The sequence below is a fragment of the Bubalus bubalis genome, chromosome 4 (assembly GCF_019923935.1).
Source record: "Bubalus bubalis isolate 160015118507 breed Murrah chromosome 4, NDDB_SH_1, whole genome shotgun sequence".
Lineage (NCBI taxonomy): Eukaryota > Metazoa > Chordata > Mammalia > Artiodactyla > Bovidae > Bubalus > Bubalus bubalis.
This window is the reverse complement of record NC_059160.1, coordinates 55,273,220-55,298,219: the sequence shown is the minus strand read 5'-3', so window position 1 is coordinate 55,298,219 and position 25,000 is coordinate 55,273,220. Positions and strand designations below refer to the sequence as shown.

The window sequence follows — 25,000 nt, the reverse complement described above, 5'->3', positions numbered from 1 at the left end:
CATGGAAGCATTTAAATGAAAACAAAACATTTTTGTTTTTTGTATCCTCCAATATAAAATGAGATCTTAAGTTGCTGTACATATATACAATGGAATATTACTGAGCCTTCAGTTCAGTTCAGTTCAGTTGCTCAGTCGTGTCTTACTGAGCCATAGAAACAAATTTGAACAAACAAAAACAAATTTGAGTCAGTTGTAGTCAGGTGGATGAACCTAGAGCCTATTATACAGAGTGAAGTAAGTCAGAAAGAGAAAAATGAATATTGTATATTAACACATATGTATGTGAGCTAGAAAAAATGATACTGATGAACCTGTTTGCAGGGCAGTGATAGAGATGCAGACGTAGAGAATCAACTTGCGGACACAGTGGGGAAAGGAGAGGGTGGAACGAATTGAGACAGTAGCACTGAAGCCCGTATATACTACCATGTATAAAACAGATAGCTAGTGGAAAGCTGCTGTACAGCAGAGGGAACTCAGCTTGGTGCTCTGTGATGACCGGGATGGGGAGGCAGTATGGGAAGGAGGCTTAAGAGGAAGGGAACATATGTATACTTACAGCAGATTGACATTGTTGTACATCAGGAACCAGTACAACCTTGTAAAGCCATTATCCTCCAATTAAAAAATTTAAAAAATATGCAAAATGAGTTCTTTGAAGTCTTAAAGAACCCATGCTAAACAACTATATGAAGGAAAGCTAAACAAAATAACACTTCCTGTTATCATGAAGACAAATTATATTTATATTGTGGAGATACTTCACTTTATTTCACATTGTCTTTCACCTTGGCCTAATGGAGACACTATTTGGTTAAACACATTTTACATTTGACATCCATTTTTCTTAGGAAATAATATATCTGTCATTCAAGGTGTCATTGAAACAATGAAAAACTATGAAGCCAGAGGGAGATGTCTTTACTTTTAGTATTGCTTTTAAGATCCCAGATTCTTGACTTGACTTGTAATGTATTTACTTTGGTTCTAGTGGCCAAGGATGTCAATATTCTTTTTGATGAATTAGAAGCTGTCAACAGTCCTTGCAAAGATGACGACTCTCTCCTTCACCCTGGAAATCTTACCAGTACTTCAGATGATGCTAGCAGGTTGGAAGCCGGGGGAGAGGTAAGAGTATGCCATTTCATAAAAACAAAATTCTTGATCCAGGCCAGAACTGGAGAAGCATATTCCAGTGGATAGTTTAAAGTCATCTCATTGAACTGGGGACTCCTGGGGGAAAAGAAGGGGTGAAGTCTTATATGCTTTTGAAAACCTCTGGGGGTCTAGCACATTTCAGGAATCTGAAATCTACTTAGCTCAAAACAGACTTTCAGTGGGTCATGCACTTCTCTTATAGCTAAAGGCATTTAGCTTATACAAAGAAGATTTTTAAAAACACTCATCATTTTAAAATGATTTACATTTTAGGTATGGCTAACTAGTCAAAAGTTAGCTTTACAAGAATGGATTCCCTGTTGAAATCTCCCATCATGTGGAAGAATGATGTAAAGTGGACCAGCTCTCAGTAGACTGTGTTGTCTGCAGCCTCTTTGAGTTCCCATTCGCCTCTGTAATCTGGAAACTAAGATTACAGAAACTCATTGCAATTATAAACAGACCATCTGTTCATGTGTTATTTTTTGGGGAAAAAAAGTATTTTGTTAAAAGCGTTTGCTATTGCTCAGCTGTGTCTCAGTGGAGTTTAATATCTTCTTTGTATATGCACTTTGTATATAGGCTTTCCTAGTGGCTCAGTTCCAGAGAAGGCACTGGCACCCCACTCCAGTACTCTTGCCTGGAAAATCCCGTGGACCTCTTGCCTGGAAAATCCCGTGGACGGAGGAGCCTGGTGGGCTGCAGTCCATGGGGTCGCTAAGAGTTGGACACGACTGAGTGATTTGACTTTCACTTTTCAGTTTCACACATTGGAGTAGGAAATGGCAACCCACTCCAGTATTCTTGCCTGGAGAATCTCAGGGATGGGGGAGCCTGGTGGGCTGCCGTCTATGGGGTCGCACAGAGTCGGACACGACTGAAGCGACTTAGCAGCAGCAGCAGCAGTGGCTCAGTTCAGTTCAGTCGCCCAGTCGTGTCCAACTCTTTGCAATCCCATGGATTGCAGCACACCAGGCCTCCCTGTCCACCACCAATGCCCAGAGTTAACTCAAACTCATGTCCATTGAGTCAGTGATGTCATCCAAGCATCTCATCCTCTGTCATTTGCTTCTCCTCCTGCCTTCAATCTTACCCAACATCAGGATCTTTTCAGATGAGTCAGCTCTTCCCATCAGGTAGCCAAAGCATTGAAGTTTCAGCTTCAGCATCAGTCCTTCAAATGAATATTCAGGACTGATTTCCTTTAGGATGGACTGGTTGGATCTCCTTGCAGTCCAAGGGACTCTCAGGAGTCTTCTCCAACACCACAGTTCAAAAGCATCAATTCTTCAGCACTCAGCTTTCTTTATAGTCCAACTCTCACATCCATACATGACTACTGGAAAATCCATAGCTTTGACTAGATGGACCTTTGTTGGCAAAGTAACGTGTCTGCTTTTTAACATGCTGTCTAGGTCGGTCATAGCTTTTCTTTCAAGGAGCAAGCGTCTTTTAATTTCATGGCTGCAGTCATCATCTGCAGTGATTCTGAAGCTCAGATGGTAGGTAAAGAATCTGCCTGCAATGCAGGCGACCCGGGTTCTATCCCTGGGCCAGAAAGATCCCCTAGAGAAGGGAATGGCTACCCACTCCAGTATTCTTGCCTGGAGAATTCCAAGGACAGAGGAGCCTGGTGGGCTACAGTCCACGGGGTGACAAAGAGTTAGACGTGACTAAGCGGCTGACACTTGTATATGCCCTAGGTTTAGGTAATAGGAACGCAGATCAGAGTCATTAATTTATTGTATATTCTTAATGCTGTTGTTATTCCAGAGGCTGTTCGCCAGTGAAAGGATAACACCTTTGAGCAGGAAAAATTGTTTACTGCTATCAAACTTCCCAGACCTCTTTCTATAAACGCCATACACTACTTATCTGTGTGTGTGTGTTTTAAGAAAAAAACTCAGTCAGCATTTCTTCATACAGAGACTTCGGATACCATAATATGACACAAAGTAAGGACCTTGAAAGGCACCTCACAAAACAGCTAGTCTAATCCCCTTAATTTAGAGGTGATTGAACAGTCTCAGGGAGATTAGGGCTTTGCTAAACCTTCTCTTGAAGCCTCGGCTGGTTCTGCAGATAGATGGTAATGTGCTAAATCTACTGAATAGTTCCCTTGCCTGGCAGATGATTGCTAAGAAAGTGTTTATTTGGGTGGGCTTCTGAGCAGAAGCCAGAAATAGTGACGATTGATCATCAGTTATAAATACCTGCCCAGGTATGAGACATGTTATTTCCATCTCTCCCAGCTGAGATTTTCCTTTTGAATGAGGTGGCATGCATGGTACTGCTGCAAGAATATGGACTCTAGCAATAGCCTTGGAGGTCTGGCATATTTTTTTTCTTCATACTGCTATGTAGAAACTGATATATACTGTGATCTCAAATTTTTTTGTGTTTACACTTACAGTTGACCCTTGAATAATGTGGGTTTGAGTTATGTGGGTGCATCTATCTGTGGATGTTTCAGTAATAGATATTATAGTACTATATAGTATGTGTTTACAACCATAATGTGGAGAAACCATGGACATGAAGACCCTGCTCTGACTATAAGTTACAAGCAGGTTTAATCCTTGTGCTGTTTATAACTATATATACAAATATCACAAAGAAAAATATTTGCTATGGTGGGCAAAAATGTTTGAGAGACACTGACTAAAAAGTATTTCTAAAACCATCAAAGTACATGTAGTCTCATCCTTCTCCCCTACCAGATGGACTGTCTTCCTGAATTTTTGCATTTTTTATTACCTTGCTCTAAAAATCATTTTACCATGCATACATATGTAGCCTTCCGGAGAAGGCAATTGCAACCCCTCTAGTACTCTTGCCTGGAAAATCCCATGGATGGAGGAGCCTGGTAGGCAGTCCATGGGGTCGCTATGAGTCAGACACGACTGAGCGACTTCACTTTCACTTTTCACTTTCATGCATTGGAGAAGGAAATGGCAACCCACTCCAGTGTTCTTGCCTAGAGAATCCCAGGGACCGGGGAGCCTGGTGGGCTGCCATCTATGGGGTTGCACAGAGTCAGACGCAACTGAAACGACTTAGCAGCAGCATATGTAGCCTTAACAACTTATTTTACCTTGATTTTGTTTTGTGCTTTGTAAAAAATAGTATCATGCAGTATAAAGTCTTCTGTGACTTGCTTTTCTTCTGTCAATGTTGTTTTTAAGATTTTGCTTACTATAAGATGTATCATTCGTTCTTTTTCCCTGCTGTATAATATTCTATATGACTATACAATTTATTTATGTTTGCCTGTTCATTGATATGCATTGATTCCCATTTAAAATTTTTTCTCTTATGAATAATGCTGCTGTGAACATTCATATACACATTTAATGGTTTGTCAGGAATTTATTAGGGTTATGTATGCCAATGTTCCTTCCAAGGAGTAAGCGTCTTTTAATTTCATGGCTGCAATCACCATCTGCAGTGATTTTGGAGCCCAGAAAAATAAAGTCTGACACTGTTTCCACTGTTTCCCCATCTATTTCCCATGAAGTGATAGGACCAGATGCCATGATTTTAGTTTTCTGAATGTTGAGCTTTAAGCCAACTTTTTCACTCTCCTCTTTCATCAAGAGGCTTTTGAGTTCCTCTTCACTTTCTGCCATAAGGGTGGTGTCATCTGCATATCTGAGGTTATTGATACTTCTCCTGGCAATGTTGATTCCAGCTTGTGCTTTTTCCAGTCCAGTGTTTCTCATGATGTACTCTGCATAGAAGTTAAATAAGCAGGGTGCCAATATACAGCCTTGACGTATTCCTTTTCCTATTTGGAACCAGTCTGTTGTTCCATGTCCAGTTCTAACTATTGCTTCCTGACCTCATACAAATTTCTCAAGAGGCAGGTCAGGTGGTCTGGTATTCCCATCTCTTTCAGAATTTCCCACAGTTTATTGTGATCCACACAGTCAAAGGTTTTGGCATAGTCAATAAAGCAGAAATAGATGTTTTTCTGGAACTCTCTTGCTTTTTCTATGATCCAGCGGATGTTGGCAATTTGATCTCTGGTTCCTCTGCCTTTTTTAAAACCAGCTTGCTGGGAGGGATTGGGGGCAGGAGGAGAAGGGGACGACAGAGGATGAGATGCCTGTGTGGCATCACCGACTCAGTGGACATGAGTCTGAGTGAACTCTGGGAGTTGGTGATGGACAGGGAGGCCTAGTGTGCTGCGATTCATGGGGTCGTAAAGAGTCGGACACGACTGAGCGACTGAACTGAACTGATGCCAATGTTCAGTTTTACATGATGATGTTAGTGTGTTTTCCAGTGTTACTATATCAGTTTTCACTCTCACCTGTAGAATTCAGTTGCTCCACATCCTTGGCAACTTTTGATATCATTGGGTATCTTTAAGTTTTGTTCATTAGACTGAATGCTTTTTCCGATTTTTATTTTGTGTTCTGTTGTTTACATTTTTCATTAATAAAAGTGTAATTTTGATAAAACACAAGGAAAATTCATTTAGTTTTAGTTATTCTTTAACATTACTCAGTCAAGGCTCAGTTTTGAGTGTCTTAAACTGGTCCCTTTCTCTTTGTGTGCAGACAGTACCAGAAAAAAACAAATTAAATGGCCTTTACTTCAGAGACGGAAAATGTCGAATTGACTACATTCTTGTGTACAGAAAATCCAACCCCCAGATGGAAAAGAGAGAAGTATTTGAAAGAAATATTAGAGCAGAAGGATTACAAATGGAGAAAGAGGTAAATGGTTTGCCTGAATGAGAAAAGTATATATATTTGTCAGTTCATATCAAGAGACAATTTAAAAAATAAGCAGTTAGTAGAGTAACTGAATGTTTCATTTTCTGAGGCTTTGCCAATCTGCAGTGTATGGAGAATTTTCCTGCAATTAGACTTCTGCAGCACAATTTGCCTTTGAGAGCATTTTGATATCCAAAGATTTCAAAAAAATCAAAATATTCCAATTAAATGGATTGTTTCAAAGTGTTATTTTACCTGACTTCCTACATCTGCTGCCTCTCTATGTTAACGGTGGGTTCTATTGGGTTCACCAAAACATTCATTCAGGTTTTCCATACCATCTTACAGAAAGCCTGAACGAACTTTTTGGCCAACCTGATATTCACATGGATTTAAAAAAAAACTTTGGATAAAATGCAATCAGCTGACCCTAGAGGCTCTTTTTACATCTCAGGAAACATCATGGGTTTGGGTATCCTCACACACCGGAAGAGACTGTCTGGCTGATTTGGCCGAAAATAGCCGAGACTTACAAAGTGTTTCTGGTTTTAAGAGATGTTCAGGATGTTTTATCAGGTTCCCAAACTCAAGGGTTCCCTTATCAGTGTTTACTCTTCCCCCTTCCCTCCTCCTCCATAGGGGAAGTTTTGAGGAAGGTATAAGAGACCCAACCAGGCCTCTGATAATAATCCACAATGGGACTGTTGTGTACCCAGAAACGCTGTGCACTTTTCTAGAACTTGGCCCTGTTTGCCGGATTACATAACTCCTCTCACATTTTCCCTAAACATTTTGCACAGCTTCTGGAGTTTTTCATAGTCAAGAAGAACATGTTGCAATTAAAAGTGTTTGCTTCTGCTGCTTCTCTTCAAGGCTGAAGGATGGATCTTTGAAGTCAGGCATCCCTGTTTTCTTTGTATGGGAAGGGTTGCATGCTGTTCCTGGGACTCTTCTGATAAATAGGGTTTTTTTAGTTCTGTTTGACTAGCCTCAACCCTGGAGCATTTATAAAATAGGAGCAGTGTTTTTCTGGAATGTCTCCAAAAAGAGAATTAGAAAAAGGGTGAGATGAGTATGGCCTTAAGGGAACAGGTTCTCATTCTCAGGAAAGTGGAAGCAGATTGCTCAAAAGACTGCTTCAGTTGGAGTTTCCCCTGGAGCAACAAACAGAATTAAATATGTTGCTTTTTCCATTTTTGTGGGATTCTGGAAAATCTTTCCTATACCCATTGGAATATACATTTGATAAACCTTGTTCTTTAGATAAGTTGTATGTTGGTATCCAGTTGTGTATTCTTTTCTTAACATTAATAGTGCATTAATATTTTATCCCTAAAAATCATTTCTTCATGTTTTACTCTAAGTTTCAGAATTTTTATATAAAAAAATAAAAGATCTGAATTGCCTGATCTAACGAAAGTCCTTCCTGTGATCCATTCTGACTCTGTCAAAGTTTTTATTCCTGTTAAAACTAAGTAGCTTTGTTCAGTTAATGAAAGATTTATATTTTAAGCTTCATCATTGTTCTCTCCATTTCTGGGGCTTCTTTTGTGTAGGTCTTTTCAGTGTCATTTCATGACTTTGAAAAGTTAAAACTCAAAAAGCCTAATACTTTTACAAATAATGTACATTACTAAAGAGTTGACAGCTCTCCCGTACGTTTCCTGAAAGTCTTCTGTACTGCAATATTCAGCTGCCAGAATTAGAGTGGGTAGCTAAGGAAGGTTACTCTGCCTTCTAATGTGAACTTTGGCTGTGCAGTCCAGAGTTGACCAGAGTATGTTAGATGGATGGCTCATATGATTTTAGTGGCTTACAATAATTTTGTTTGGTTCTAATTTTTAAAAATTTTAATAGCTAGGTATTTATTTTAATGTATGGAAATAATAGCAATTGGGAAGAGTGATATCACCATATGGCAGACTTCATTCAGCGCTTATCTAATGAACACATAAAGAAGTTGTGGTACATATGCACAATGGAATATTATTCAGCCATAGAAAGGAACGAATTTGAGTCAGTTCTAGTGAGGTGGATGAACCTACAGCCTGTCATTACAGAGTGAAGCAAATCAAAAAGAGAAGAACAAATATGGTATATTAATGCATATATATGGAATCTAGGAAAATGGTACTGATGAACCTATTTGCTGGGCAGCAATAGAGACACAGACGTAGAGAACACACTTGTGGACACAGAGGGGGAAGGAGAGGGTGGGAGGAGTTGAGAGAGTAGCATAGAAACATATATATTACCATATGCAAAATAGATAGCCAGTGGGAATTAGCTGTGTGATGCAGAGAGCTCAACCTGGTGCTCTCTTACAACCTAGAGGGGTGGGAGGGAAGTTCAAGAGGGAGGGGACATATGTATACCTATGACTGATTCATGTTGATGTATGGCAGAAACCAATATAATATTAAAAGCAATTATACTCTAATTAAAAAATAAACACTTATCTAAGCATCTCTTTCTCCTCTTTCCCCCAGAAGTTTTTCTCTTGGTGGCAGCTTCCCTGCAGTGTTCTATCTACTACCAAAAGTTTGGTTTTCCTCTCTTTGGAAGCTTTTTCCTAAGCAGCTTCTCCCTGTGGCCCACACTCTGCATAAGCAGCACAGTTTGACTCTCAGTTCCATCTCCAAGCTCTGCTTTGTATTTTCATGGTCTCAGCCGGCTCAGCAGAAAAAGGGTCTCTGCAGGATCTTCCTTGCTTAGAGGCAGCAGGAAATTATAGCTAAATTAATTTTCCCTGTCATAATTAATTAAAATAAAATGTCCCTTGTATGAACAGAAAATCTGCATCTTCATTTTTTTTTAAAGAATTGCTTTTTATTAAACCATCAGAAGCATTTTTGAGCTTCCCAGGGGGCACAGTGGTAAAGAATCTACCTATCAGTGCAGGAGATGCAAGAGACGTGGGTTCGATCCCTGAGTCAGGAAGATCCTCTGGAGGAGGGCATGGCAACCCACTCCAGTATTCTTGCCTGGAGAGTCCCATGGACAGAGGAGCCTGGAGGGCTATAATCCATGGGGATCACAAAGAGTTGAACATGACTGAGTGTACGCTTGCACGCAGAAGCACTTTTATTTAAATCAAGTATTCTCATAAACAACTGCAATAGAAAGCCAGCAATTTTAATAGCTATTTCAACTTCCAGAAGTTATTTCCACCTTTTATACATAAAACAAAGAATTTAGTTCAAGGTGAAAAAGAAAACCCAGGGGACTTCCTGTGAATCCATGTATACCTGAAATGATGAACACTGAATAAATTTTATGAATTATTAGTATCTTCTTCATTAGTTGTGTGTCATGATGTCCAATAATTACAGAAAATATCTCACAGACTTAGAAGCTTTTGTGTCCAAATCAGCAAAGACGGGATATCTAGTTGAAGTTTAATAGGAGAATCCTCATCTCTTATAACATTGAGAATCATGAAACACAATCAGGAAAATCTTTGATTCATGATAAAAGTGAGGATCCAGTCAAATTTCATCTTTCTTGAAAACCTAACCCCCTACCTGTCCAGTCAATAGGTAAGTGCTTGCTTTAGCACCGTGGGTCTTTAACATTCTGTAACTCATCTCTCATGTTAGTTCAGAGAAAGCAATTGATAGCCAAGTTCCCAAATAAAATATCAAATCCAAGTGATTTTCTTCTCAAGTGTCTATTTAAAGAGACTCTCTTCTTTAAAGGTAAACTCATGTTTATAAACCCACATTTTCTATTTTAGTTTTTTTTTTTCATTTTTAATTTTGTGTCCATCATTGACTCTTTGGTACCCATTTTGAAATCAGTATCAATGAGGTTTATCTTTTCCTTTTTATAAGGGGTCAGGTTGTGGATGACTTTGGAATGTATGAGTACCAATTAGATTAAAGGAGCACCCTTCCTCTTTAGAATCATGCAGAACATAAGGGAAAACTCATATCATCAGGTGTTTACAAAATAACTGTAATTATATAAATCATACCATCTTGATGGTATCTTGATACCATCATAATTCACTCAACAAATATTTATTGCACATTCACTCTCTACTAGGCACTATCTTAAGCACTAAGAACACAGTAGCGAATGAAACAGACAAAAAATTCCTGCCCTGTTGGAACTTGAGAGCAAAATAAATAAGTAAATCTATGTAGAACAACAGTAAATTCTGAGAAAAAAGTAAAGCAGGAAGTGTTGAAAGGGGCTTATAATTTTATAAAAGTTGGTAAAGATGGGTCTCTCTCCCAGGGACCAAGAGGAGCACATACAAAGGCCCTGAGGCAGGAGGATGCCCGGTGCATTTATGGAACAGGGCAAAGGCCAGTAGGACAGGAATTGACTGAGCAGGGTAGAGAATAGTGAGAAACTGTATCAGAGAGGCAATGGAACAGATGGCATCAGATCTTTGAGATCACTGGGCAACTTTAGTTTTTCTCAACATGACATGGAAAATCATTGGATGATTTTGAGCCAAGGCATTATAAGATGTGGTTTCTGTTTTATTAGGGCCACTCAGGTTTAGGGAAGAAGCAGAGATGCCAATTAGGAGATTTGTTGCAAGAATCCAGGAAAGAAGTGATGACGGCTTGCCTAAATGCACAGCAGAGGAGATGTTGAGAAGAGTAGTGAGTAGAGCCTGTGGGATTGCAGATAGATTGAATGAGTGATGTGAGAGAGGAGGCGGCACAGGTGATTCAGCTGTCTGCCGTACACTGTTCGTTTAAAGAGTTAGAAGAAAGGAATCACCATTTACAGGGAAGCAAAGGGAAGTGAGTCTCCTTGTAGATGTGTTAAGTTTGAGGTGTTCCAGTGGTACAGATGTTGAGTAGGAGGGAAGATTGTGGAAGACATGGAGAGATCTGGGCTGGAAATAGACTTTTGGATGATAGGAGTCAGCAGAGAGGAGCTAGAAGGAAACCTTGAGAGTATGGTGCTCGGAGGGAAGTGTGTCAGGAGAGAAGGACAGTTGTGTCCACTGCTGCTGATGGAGTGAGTGAGATAAAGACTGAAAGTTAGTCATTGAATTTATCAACGTGGAGGGTTTTGGTGAGCTGGGCAAGAGAAGTTTCCACAGAGAGGTAGAAGTGAAAGCATGACTAAAGTATATTCAAGGAAAGAACGGAAGGAGAAAATGGGAGAGAACAGATAAAAATAGCTCTTTGAGAGAGGTTCACTGTAAAAGGAAAGAGACTGGTGTAAGAGGTGGAGTCAATCAGATCAGATCAGATCAGATCAGTCGCTCAGTAGTGTCTGACTCTTTGCGACCCCATGAATCGCAGCATGCCAGGCCTCCCTGTCCATCACCAACTCCCGGAGTTAACTCAGACTCACGTCCATCGAGTCAGTGATGCCATCCAGCCATCTCATCCTCTGTCGTCCCCTTCTCCTCCTGCCCCCAATCCCTCCCAGCATCAGAGTCTTTTCCAATGAGTCAACTCTTCTCATGAGGTGGCCAAAGTACTGGAGTTTCAGCTTTAGCATCATTCCTTCCAAAGAAATCCCAGGGCTGATCTCCTTCAGAATGGACTGGTTGGATCTCCTTGCAGTCCAAGGGACTCTCAAGAGTCTTCTCCAATATCACAGTTCAAAAGCATCAATTCTTTGGTGCTCAGCCTTCTTCACAGTCCAACTCTCACATCCATACATGACCACAGGGAAAACCATAGCCTTGAATAGACGGACCTTTGTTGGCAAAGTAATGTCTCTGCTTTTGAATATGCTATCTAGGTTGGTCATAACTTTCCTTCCAAGGAGTAAGCGTCTTTTAATTTCATGGCTGCAATCACCATCTGCAGTGATTTTGGAGCCCAGAAAAATAAAGTCTGACACTGTTTCCACTGTTTCCCCATCTGTTTCCCATGAAGTGATGGGACCGGATGCCATGATCTTAGTTTCCTGAATGTTGAGCTTTAAGCCAACTTTTTCACTCTCCACTTTCACTTTCATCAAGAGGCTTTTTAGTTCCTCTTGACTTTCTGCCATAAGGCTGGTGTCATCTGCATATCTGAGGTTATTGATATTTCTCCTGGCAATCTTGATTCCAGCTTGTGTTTCTTCCAGTCCAGCGTTTCTCATGATGTACTCTGCATATAAGTTAAATAAACAAGGTGGAGTCAATAAACAGATGTTTTTACTAAGATGGGAAAAATAACTGCATGATTTCATGATAATAGAAGTAATTTGAGAGACAAAATTGTGGAAGAGTAAAGGAAGAATGTTTAGACCTGTGTTTAGTACTTCAAAGCACTAAGTAGAGTGGCCACAAGTTCCTCCCATGCAGGGACCTACCTGCCTACATCTGTGTCCATAAAAGTAGCCTTGCCCCTGGTGCTAAAGGTGTTCTAATCGTGCTCCCAGCTAAGGCCAACCTTTTGCTTTGGGCTGGAGAAGGAAATGGCAATCCTCTCCAGTATTCTTGCTTGGATAATCCCATGGACAGAGAAGCCTGGTGGGCTACAGACCGTGGGGTCACAAAGAGTTGGACACAGCTGAGCAACTGAGCACAGTTTGCTTTGGGTATCACACTCCATCTTCTAAGTCCTACTCAAGAACATTGCCCCCTCCAAAGATAAAATACAATAAACTTTAAAAACAAATCCACAAAGTCACGCAATGTGTCAAAACAGCCTATTTCTCTTTTCACTTGTTTCTCAGGAGGATTGGGAAAATCTCTGTGGTAAATATCTGTGTAGCACTCAAGGTTGGGAGTTGTGGATGTTTTTCTTTGAGATGATGACAAAAATAGTATTATTAAAATTCTCACTCTTGCCCTTATGAACCACTTACTATTATCTCCATTTTATAGGTGAGACAGTTGAGGCAAAGCAATAACTTGCCCCAGGTGACAAGGCCAGTAAGAGATACAGGCCACATTAAAACCTGAGCCTGCTTACTCTTTACCCTTGTATCATGTTGATTCCTGCTATCTGAAGATGGAATCTCAGGGTTAAACAAGGTTAGGACATGGGTGGAGTTTTGAAAGAGAACCGGGAAAACTGGAGTGCATAGTGAAATTGGGTGCTATCTAGACATTTCCTTGCACTTTGGCGGCCAGCAGTCATAGATTTGAATCTTGGTTCAACAGCTTATAAGCTGAGTAGTCTTGAGCAACTTATCAAAGTTCTCTGGATCTCAGCTTTCACATTTTTAATAATGAGGATGATATTATTTACCATGAACAGTGTGATGATTAAGTGAGCCCTTCCAGGTGAATACAGAGTACAATGTAAATCTTTTTTATTTTACCTGTTCCACCTTCTATTCATGGCAAGCAATTTATGATTGTGATATAAAACTTCTTTGTGAAATATTTTAAAAAGTTACTCAAATTAAGGAAACACAGGAAATAAAAATATCATAGATAATATACACAGACTTGGCAGAAGCATGATTTTAGTCTGTTACTTGGCTAGTCGTGGACAGACCCTCAAGCCCTGCCTCCTGGTTTTAATGCCTTTTTATCATTCCCTCTCCTGGAGAATAGGTGACTTGCTCTTAGCCAATAGAATATGGCAAATGGGATGTTACTTCCATGGTTATGCTATGGTATGTAAGACCCTGTCTCAGCTGGCAGACGTTGGGCTCTCTTTTGCTGGCTTTGAAGAAGTAAGCTCTCATGTTGTGAAACTGTTTATGAAAGGGGCTCTGTGCAAAGAAGGGGGGCTGATCTCTTCTTAGAGCTAAGAATTGCTCCCAGAGAGGAGGAGCCAAGATGGCAGAGGAGTAGGACGGGGAGAACACTTTCTCCCCCACAAATACATCAAAAGAGCATTTAAACGTCGAGTAAATGCCACAAAACAACTTCTGAATGCTGGCAGAGAACATCAGGTACCCAGAAAAGCAGCCCAACTCTTCGAAAGGAGAGAGAAGAAATACAGCTCCATCCACCAGAACATCGACACAAGCTTCCCTAACCAGGAAACCTTGACAAGCCACCTGTACAAACCCACACACAGCGAGGAAACGCCACAATAAAGAGAACTCCACAAACTGCCAGAATACAGAAAGGACACCCCAAACTCAGCAATTTAAACAAGATGAAGAGACAGAGGAATACCCCGCAGATAAAGGAACAGGATAAATGCCCACCAAACCAAACAAAAGAGGAAGAGATAGGGAATCTACCTGATAAAGAATTCCAAATAATGATAGTGAAATTGATCCAAAATCTTGAAATTAAAATGGAATCACAGATAAATAGCCTGGAGGCAAGGATTGAGACGATGCAAGAAAGGTTTAACAAGGACTTAGAAGAAATAAAAAAGAGTCAATATATAATGAATAATGCAATAAGTGAAATTAAAAACACTCTGGAGGCAACAAATAGTAGAATAACAGAGGCAGAAGATAGGATTAGTGAATTAGAAGATAGAATGGTAGAAATAAATGAATCAGAGAGGATAAAAGAAAAACGAATTAAAAGAAATGAGGACAATCTCAGAGACCTCCAGGACAATATTAAACGCTACAACATTCGAATCATTGGGGTCCCAGAAGAAGAAGACAAAAAGAAAGACCATGAGAAAATACTTGAGGAGATAATAGTTGAAAACTTCCCTAAAATGGGGAAGGAAATAATCACCCAAGTCCAAGAAACCCAGAGAGTCCCAAACAGGATAAACCCAAGGCGAAACACCCCAAGACACATATTAATCAAATTCACAAAGATCAAACACAAAGAACAAATATTAAAAGCAGCAAGGGAAAAACAACAAATAACACACAAGGGAATACCCATAAGGATAACAGCTGATCTTTCAATAGAAACTCTTCAAGCCAGGAGGGAATGGCAAGACATACTTAAAATGATGAAAGAAAATAACCTACAGCCCAGATTATTGTACCCAGCAAGGATCTCATTCAAGTATGAAGGAGAAATCAAAAGCTTTTCAGACAAGCAAAAGCTGAGAGAATTCTGCACCACCAAACCAGCTCTTCAACAAATACTAAAGGATATTCTCTAGACAGGAAACACAAAAATGGTGTATAAATTCGAACCCAAAACAATAAAGTAAATGGCAACGGGGTCATACTTATCAGTAATTACCTTAAACGTAAATGGGTTGAATGCCCCAACCAAAAGACAAAGACTGGCTGAATGGATACAAAAACAAGACCCCTACATATGTTGTCTACAAGAGACCCACCTCAAAACAGGGGACACATACAGACTGAAAGTGAAGGGCTGGAAAAAGATTTTCCATGCAAATAGGGACCAAAAGAAAGCAGGAGTAGCAATACTCATATCAGATAAAATAGACTTTAAAACAAAGACTGTGAAAAGAGACAAAGATGGTCACTACATAATGATCAAAGGATCAATCCAAGAAGAAGATATAACAATTATAAATATATATGCACCCAACACGGGAGCACCGCAGTATGTAAGACAAATGCTAACAAGTATGAAAGGAGAAATTAACAATAACACAATAATAGTGGGAGACTTTAATACCCCACTCACACCTATGGATAGATCAACTAAACAGAAAATTAACAAGGAAACACAAACTTTAAACGATACAATAGACCAGTTAGACCTAATTGATATCTATCGGACATTTCATCCCAAAACAATGAATTTCACCTTCTTCTCAAGCGCACATGGAACCTTCTCCAGGATAGATCACATCCTGGGCCATAAAGCTAGCCTTGGTAAATTCAAAAAAATAGAAATCATTCCAAGCATCTTTTCTGACCACAATGCAGTAAGATTAGATCTCAATTACAGGAGAAAAACTATTAAAAAATCCAACATATGGAGGCTGAACAACACGCTGCTGAATAACCAACAAATCACAGAAGAAATCAAAAAAGAAATCAAAATTTGCATAGAAACGAATGAAAATGAAAACACAACAACCCAAAACCTGTGGGACACGGTAAAAGCAGTCCTAAGGGGAAAGTTCATAGCAATACAGGCACACCTCAAGAAACAAGAAAAAAGTCAAATAAATAACCTAACTCTACACCTAAAGCAACTAGAAAAGGAAGAAATGAAGAACCCCAGGGTTAGTAGAAGGAAAGAAATCTTAAAAATTAGAGCAGAAATAAATGCAAAAGAAACAAAAGAGACCATAGCAAAAACCAACAAAACCAAAAGCTGGTTCTTTGAAAGGATAAATAAAATTGACAAACCATTAGCCAGACTCATCAAGAAACAAAGGGAGAAAAATCAAATCAATAAAATTAGAAATGAAAATGGAGAGATCACAACAGACAACACAGAAATACAAAGGATCATAAGAGACTACTATCAACAATTATATGCCAATAAAATGGACAACGAGGAAGAAATGGACAAATTCTTAGAAAAGTACAACTTTCCAAAACTCGACCAGGAAGAAATAGAAAATCTTAACAGACCCATCACAAGCACGGAAATTAAAACTGTAATCAAAAATCTTCCAGCAAACAAAAGCCCAGGTCCAGACGGCTTCACAGCTGAATTCTACCAAAAATTTAGAGAAGAGCTAACACCTATCCTGCTCAAACTCTTCCAGAAAATTGCAGAGGATGGTAAACTTCCAAATTCATTCTATGAGGCCACCATCACCCTAATACCAAAACCTGACAAAGATCCCACAAAAAAAGAAAACTACAGGCCAATATCACTGATGAACATAGATGCAAAAATCCTTAACAAAATTCTAGCAATCAGAATCCAACAACACATTAAAAAGATCATACACCATGACCAAGTGGGCTTTATCCCAGGGATGCAAGGATTCTTCAATATCCGCAAATCAATCAATGGAATACACCACATTAACAAATTGAAAAATAAAAACCATATGATTATCTCAATAGATGCAGAGAAAGCCTTTGACAAAATTCAACATCCATTTATGATCAAAACTCTCCAGAAAGCAGGAATAGAAGGAACATACCTCAACATAATAAAAGCTATATATGACAAACCCATAGCAAACATTATCCTCAATGGTGAAAAATTGAAAGCATTTCCTCTAAAGTCAGGAACAAGACAAGGGTGCCCACTTTCACCATTACTATTCAACATAGTTTTGGAAGTTCTGGCCACAGCAATCAGAACAGAAAAAGAAATAAAAGGAATCCAAATTGGAAAAGAAGAAGTAAAGCTCTCACTGTTTGCAGATGACATGATCCTCTACATAGAAAACCCTAAAGACTCCACCAGAAAATTACTAGAACTAATCAATGACTATAGTAAAGTTGCAGGATATAAAATCAACACACAGAAATCCCTTGCATTCCTATACACTAATAATGAGAAAACAGAAAGAGAAATTAAGGAAACAATTCCATTCACCATTGCAACGGAAAGAATAAAATACTTAGGAATATATCTACCTAAAGAAACTAAAGACCTATATATAGAAAACTATAAAACACTGGTGAAAGAAATCAAAGAGGACACTAACAGATGGAGAAATATACCATGTTCATGGATTGGAAGAATCAATGTAGTGAAAATGAGTATACTACCCAAAGCAATCTATAGATTCAATGCAATCCCTATCAAGCTACCAACAGCATTCTTCACAGAGCTAGAACAAATAATTTCACAATTTGTATGGAAAAACAAAAAACCTCGAATAGCCAAAGCGATCTTGAGAAAGAAGAATGGAACGGGAGGAATCAACCTACCTGACTTCAGGCTCTACTACAAAGCCACAGTTATCAAGACAGTATGGTACTGGCACAAAGACAGAAATATAGATCAATGGAACAAAATAGAAAGCCCAGAGATAAATCCACGCACATATGGACACCTTATCTTCGACAAAGGAGGCAAGAATATACAATGGATTAAAGACAATCTCTTTAACAAGTGGTGCTGGGAACTCTGGTCAACCACTTGTAAAAGAATGAAACTAGAACACTTTCTAACACCATACACAAAAATAAACTCAAAATGGATTAAAGATCTAAACGTAAGACCAGAAACTATAAAACTCCTAGAGGAGAACATAGGCAAAACACTCTCTGACATACATCACAGCAGGATCCTCTATGACCCACCTCCCAGAATATTGGAAATAAAAGCAAAAATAAACAAATGGGACCTAATTAACCTTAAAAGCTTCTGCACATCAAAGGAAACTATTAGCAAGGTGAAAAGACAGCCTTCAGAATGGGAGAAGATAATAGCAAATGAAGCAACTGACAAACAACTAATCTCGAGAATATACAAGCAACTCCTACAGCTCAACTCCAGAAAAATAAATGACCCAATCAAAAAATGGGCCAAAGAACTAAATAGACATTTCTCCAAAGAAGACATACAGATGGCTAACAAACACATGAAAAGATGCTCAGCATCACTCATTATCAGAGAAATGCAAATCAAAACCACTATGAGGTACCATTTCACGCCAGTCAGAATGGCTGCGATCCAAAAGTCTACAAATAATAAATGCTGGAGAGGGTGTGGAGAAAAGGGAACCCTCTTACACTGTTGGTGGGAATGCAAACTAGTACAGCCACTATGGAGAACAGTGTGGAGATTCCTTAAAAAACTGGAAATAGACATGCCTTATGATCCAGCAATCCCACTGCTGGGCATACACACTGAAAAAACCAGAAGGGAAAGAGACACGAGTACCCCAATGTTCATCGCAGCACTGTTTATAATAGCCAGGACATGGAAGCAACCTAGATGTCCATCAGCAGATGAATGGATAAGAAAGCTGTGGTACATATACACAATGGAGTATTATTCAGCCATTAAAAAGAATACATTTGAATCAGTTCTAATGAGGTGGATGAAACTGGAGCCTATTATACAGAGTGAAGTAAGCCAGAAAGAAAAACACCAATACAGTATACTAACGCATATATATGGAATTTAGAAAGATGGTAACAATAACCCTGTGTACGAGACAGCAAAAGAGACACTGATGTATAGAACAGTCTTATGGACTCTGTGGGAGAGGGAGAGGGTGGGAAGATTTTGGGAGAATGGCATTGAAACATGTAAAATATCATGTATGAAATGAGTTGCCAGTCCAGGTTCGATGCACGATACTGGATGCTTGGGGCTGGTGCACTGGGATGACCCAGAGGGATGGAATGGGGAGGGAGGAGGGAGGAGGGTTCAGGATGGGGAACACATGTAAACCTGTGGTGGATTCATTTTGATATTTGGCAAATCTAATACAGTTATGTAAAGTTTAAAAATAAAATAAAATTAAAAAAAAAAAAAAAAAAAAAAAAAAAAAAAAAAAAAAAAAAAACAAATCCACAAAGTCACGCAATGTGTCAAAACAGCCTATTTCTCTTTTCACTTGTTTCTCAGGAGGATTGGGAAAATCTCTGTGGTAAATATCTGTGTAGCACTCAAGGTTGGGAGTTGTGGATGTTTTTCTTTGAGATGATGACAAAAATAGTATTATTAAAATTCTCACTCTTGCCCTTATGAACCACTTACTATTATCTCCATTTATAGGTGAGACAGTTGAGGCAAAGCAATAACTTGCCCCAGGTGACAAGGCCAGTAAGAGATACAGGCCACATTAAAACCTGAGCCTGCTTACTCTTTACCCTTGTATCATGTTGATTCCTGCTATCTGAAGATGGAATCTCAGGGTTAAACAAGGTTAGGACATGGGTGGAGTTTTGAAAGAGAACCGGGAAAACTGGAGTGCATAGTGAAATTGGGTGCTATCTAGACATTTCCTTGCACTTTGGCGGCCAGCAGTCATAGATTTGAATCTTGGTTCAACAGCTTATAAGCTGAGTAGTCTTGAGCAACTTATCAAAGTTCTCTGGATCTCAGCTTTCACATTTTTAATAATGAGGATGATATTATTTACCATGAACAGTGTGATGATTAAGTGAGCCCTTCCAGGTGAATACAGAGTACAATGTAAATCTTTTTTATTTTACCTGTTCCACCTTCTATTCATGGCAAGCAATTTATGATTGTGATATAAAACTTCTTTGTGAAATATTTTAAAAAGTTACTCAAATTAAGGAAACACAGGAAATAAAAATATCATAGATAATATACACAGACTTGGCAGAAGCATGATTTTAGTCTGTTACTTGGCTAGTCGTGGACAGACCCTCAAGCCCTGCCTCCTGGTTTTAATGCCTTTTTATCATTCCCTCTCCTGGAGAATAGGTGACTTGCTCTTAGCCAATAGAATATGGCAAATGGGATGTTACTTCCATGGTTATGCTATGGTATGTAAGACCCTGTCTCAGCTGGCAGACGTTGGGCTCTCTTTTGCTGGCTTTGAAGAAGTAAGCTCTCATGTTGTGAAACTGTTTATGAAAGGGGCTCTGTGCAAAGAAGGGGGGCTGATCTCTTCTTAGAGCTAAGAATTGCTCCCAGAGAGGAGGAGCCAAGATGGCAGAGGAGTAGGACGGGGAGAACACTTTCTCCCCCACAAATACATCAAAAGAGCATTTAAACGTCGAGTAAATGCCACAAAACAACTTCTGAATGCTGGCAGAGAACATCAGGTACCCAGAAAAGCAGCCCAACTCTTCGAAAGGAGAGAGAAGAAATACAGCTCCATCCACCAGAACATCGACACAAGCTTCCCTAACCAGGAAACCTTGACAAGCCACCTGTACAAACCCACACACAGCGAGGAAACGCCACAATAAAGAGAACTCCACAAACTGCCAGAATACAGAAAGGACACCCCAAACTCAGCAATTTAAACAAGATGAAGAGACAGAGGAATACCCCGCAGATAAAGGAACAGGATAAATGCCCACCAAACCAAACAAAAGAGGAAGAGATAGGGAATCTACCTGATAAAGAATTCCAAATAATGATAGTGAAATTGATCCAAAATCTTGAAATTAAAATGGAATCACAGATAAATAGCCTGGAGGCAAGGATTGAGACGATGCAAGAAAGGTTTAACAAGGACTTAGAAGAAATAAAAAGAGTCAATATATAATGAATAATGCAATAAGTGAAATTAAAAACACTCTGGAGGCAACAAATAGTAGAATAACAGAGGCAGAAGATAGGATTAGTGAATTAGAAGATAGAATGGTAGAAATAAATGAATCAGAGAGGATAAAAGAAAAACGAATTAAAAGAAATGAGGACAATCTCAGAGACCTCCAGGACAATATTAAACGCTACAACATTCGAATCATTGGGGTCCCAGAAGAAGAAGACAAAAAGAAAGACCATGAGAAAATACTTGAGGAGATAATAGTTGAAAACTTCCCTAAAATGGGGAAGGAAATAATCACCCAAGTCCAAGAAACCCAGAGAGTCCCAAACAGGATAAACCCAAGGCGAAACACCCCAAGACACATATTAATCAAATTCACAAAGATCAAACACAAAGAACAAATATTAAAAGCAGCAAGGGAAAAACAACAAATAACACACAAGGGAATACCCATAAGGATAACAGCTGATCTTTCAATAGAAACTCTTCAAGCCAGGAGGGAATGGCAAGACATACTTAAAATGATGAAAGAAAATAACCTACAGCCCAGATTATTGTACCCAGCAAGGATCTCATTCAAGTATGAAGGAGAAATCAAAAGCTTTTCAGACAAGCAAAAGCTGAGAGAATTCTGCACCACCAAACCAGCTCTTCAACAAATACTAAAGGATATTCTCTAGACAGGAAACACAAAAATGGTGTATAAATTCGAACCCAAAACAATAAAGTAAATGGCAACGGGGTCATACTTATCAGTAATTACCTTAAACGTAAATGGGTTGAATGCCCCAACCAAAAGACAAAGACTGGCTGAATGGATACAAAAACAAGACCCCTACATATGTTGTCTACAAGAGACCCACCTCAAAACAGGGGACACATACAGACTGAAAGTGAAGGGCTGGAAAAAGATTTTCCATGCAAATAGGGACCAAAAGAAAGCAGGAGTAGCAATACTCATATCAGATAAAATAGACTTTAAAACAAAGACTGTGAAAAGAGACAAAGATGGTCACTACATAATGATCAAAGGATCAATCCAAGAAGAAGATATAACAATTATAAATATATATGCACCCAACACGGGAGCACCGCAGTATGTAAGACAAATGCTAACAAGTATGAAAGGAGAAATTAACAATAACACAATAATAGTGGGAGACTTTAATACCCCACTCACACCTATGGATAGATCAACTAAACAGAAAATTAACAAGGAAACACAAACTTTAAACGATACAATAGACCAGTTAGACCTAATTGATATCTATCGGACATTTCATCCCAAAACAATGAATTTCACCTTCTTCTCAAGCGCACATGGAACCTTCTCCAGGATAGATCACATCCTGGGCCATAAAGCTAGCCTTGGTAAATTCAAAAAAATAGAAATCATTCCAAGCATCTTTTCTGACCACAATGCAGTAAGATTAGATCTCAATTACAGGAGAAAAACTATTAAAAAATCCAACATATGGAGGCTGAACAACACGCTGCTGAATAACCAACAAATCACAGAAGAAATCAAAAAAGAAATCAAAATTTGCATAGAAACGAATGAAAATGAAAACACAACAACCCAAAACCTGTGGGACACGGTAAAAGCAGTCCTAAGGGGAAAGTTCATAGCAATACAGGCACACCTCAAGAAACAAGAAAAAAGTCAAATAAATAACCTAACTCTACACCTAAAGCAACTAGAAAAGGAAGAAATGAAGAACCCCAGGGTTAGTAGAAGGAAAGAAATCTTAAAAATTAGAGCAGAAATAAATGCAAAAGAAACAAAAGAGACCATAGCAAAAACCAACAAAACCAAAAGCTGGTTCTTTGAAAGGATAAATAAAATTGACAAACCATTAGCCAGACTCATCAAGAAACAAAGGGAGAAAAATCAAATCAATAAAATTAGAAATGAAAATGGAGAGATCACAACAGACAACACAGAAATACAAAGGATCATAAGAGACTACTATCAACAATTATATGCCAATAAAATGGACAACGAGGAAGAAATGGACAAATTCTTAGAAAAGTACAACTTTCCAAAACTCGACCAGGAAGAAATAGAAAATCTTAACAGACCCATCACAAGCACGGAAATTAAAACTGTAATCAAAAATCTTCCAGCAAACAAAAGCCCAGGTCCAGACGGCTTCACAGCTGAATTCTACCAAAAATTTAGAGAAGAGCTAACACCTATCCTGCTCAAACTCTTCCAGAAAATTGCAGAGGATGGTAAACTTCCAAATTCATTCTATGAGGCCACCATCACCCTAATACCAAAACCTGACAAAGATCCCACAAAAAAAGAAAACTACAGGCCAATATCACTGATGAACATAGATGCAAAAATCCTTAACAAAATTCTAGCAATCAGAATCCAACAACACATTAAAAAGATCATACACCATGACCAAGTGGGCTTTATCCCAGGGATGCAAGGATTCTTCAATATCCGCAAATCAATCAATGGAATACACCACATTAACAAATTGAAAAATAAAAACCATATGATTATCTCAATAGATGCAGAGAAAGCCTTTGACAAAATTCAACATCCATTTATGATCAAAACTCTCCAGAAAGCAGGAATAGAAGGAACATACCTCAACATAATAAAAGCTATATATGACAAACCCATAGCAAACATTATCCTCAATGGTGAAAAATTGAAAGCATTTCCTCTAAAGTCAGGAACAAGACAAGGGTGCCCACTTTCACCATTACTATTCAACATAGTTTTGGAAGTTCTGGCCACAGCAATCAGAACAGAAAAAGAAATAAAAGGAATCCAAATTGGAAAAGAAGAAGTAAAGCTCTCACTGTTTGCAGATGACATGATCCTCTACATAGAAAACCCTAAAGACTCCACCAGAAAATTACTAGAACTAATCAATGACTATAGTAAAGTTGCAGGATATAAAATCAACACACAGAAATCCCTTGCATTCCTATACACTAATAATGAGAAAACAGAAAGAGAAATTAAGGAAACAATTCCATTCACCATTGCAACGGAAAGAATAAAATACTTAGGAATATATCTACCTAAAGAAACTAAAGACCTATATATAGAAAACTATAAAACACTGGTGAAAGAAATCAAAGAGGACACTAACAGATGGAGAAATATACCATGTTCATGGATTGGAAGAATCAATGTAGTGAAAATGAGTATACTACCCAAAGCAATCTATAGATTCAATGCAATCCCTATCAAGCTACCAACAGCATTCTTCACAGAGCTAGAACAAATAATTTCACAATTTGTATGGAAAAACAAAAAACCTCGAATAGCCAAAGCGATCTTGAGAAAGAAGAATGGAACGGGAGGAATCAACCTACCTGACTTCAGGCTCTACTACAAAGCCACAGTTATCAAGACAGTGTGGTACTGGCACAAAGACAGAAATATAGATCAATGGAACAAAATAGAAAGCCCAGAGATAAATCCACGCACATATGGACACCTTATCTTCGACAAAGGAGGCAAGAATATACAATGGATTAAAGACAATCTCTTTAACAAGTGGTGCTGGGAACTCTGGTCAACCACTTGTAAAAGAATGAAACTAGAACACTTTCTAACACCATACACAAAAATAAACTCAAAATGGATTAAAGATCTAAACGTAAGACCAGAAACTATAAAACTCCTAGAGGAGAACATAGGCAAAACACTCTCTGACATACATCACAGCAGGATCCTCTATGACCCACCTCCCAGAATATTGGAAATAAAAGCAAAAATAAACAAATGGGACCTAATTAACCTTAAAAGCTTCTGCACATCAAAGGAAACTATTAGCAAGGTGAAAAGACAGCCTTCAGAATGGGAGAAGATAATAGCAAATGAAGCAACTGACAAACAACTAATCTCGAGAATATACAAGCAACTCCTACAGCTCAACTCCAGAAAAATAAATGACCCAATCAAAAAATGGGCCAAAGAACTAAATAGACATTTCTCCAAAGAAGACATACAGATGGCTAACAAACACATGAAAAGATGCTCAGCATCACTCATTATCAGAGAAATGCAAATCAAAACCACTATGAGGTACCATTTCACGCCAGTCAGAATGGCTGCGATCCAAAAGTCTACAAATAATAAATGCTGGAGAGGGTGTGGAGAAAAGGGAACCCTCTTACACTGTTGGTGGGAATGCAAACTAGTACAGCCACTATGGAGAACAGTGTGGAGATTCCTTAAAA

General features: G+C 38.8%; 1 protein-coding gene across 18 annotated transcripts in view; it reads left to right on the top strand.

Annotated features, from left to right (window-relative positions):
• The window catches only part of ANO4 (anoctamin 4), a 442,247-nt gene that overhangs the window by 237,087 nt on the left and 180,160 nt on the right, over nucleotides 1-25,000 (top strand). For 15 of the 18 annotated variants that reach the window (XM_025283649.3, XM_025283651.3, XM_025283648.3 and 12 more), the window contains 2 exons: nucleotides 995-1,131; nucleotides 5,727-5,885. In XM_025283649.3, coding sequence (XP_025139434.2) covers nucleotides 995-1,131; nucleotides 5,727-5,885 — 296 coding nt within the window. The remainder of the gene's footprint in view (nucleotides 1-994; nucleotides 1,132-5,726; nucleotides 5,886-25,000) is intronic. The other 3 variants (XM_044941445.2, XM_044941444.2, XM_044941443.2) reach the window with 1 other exon arrangement.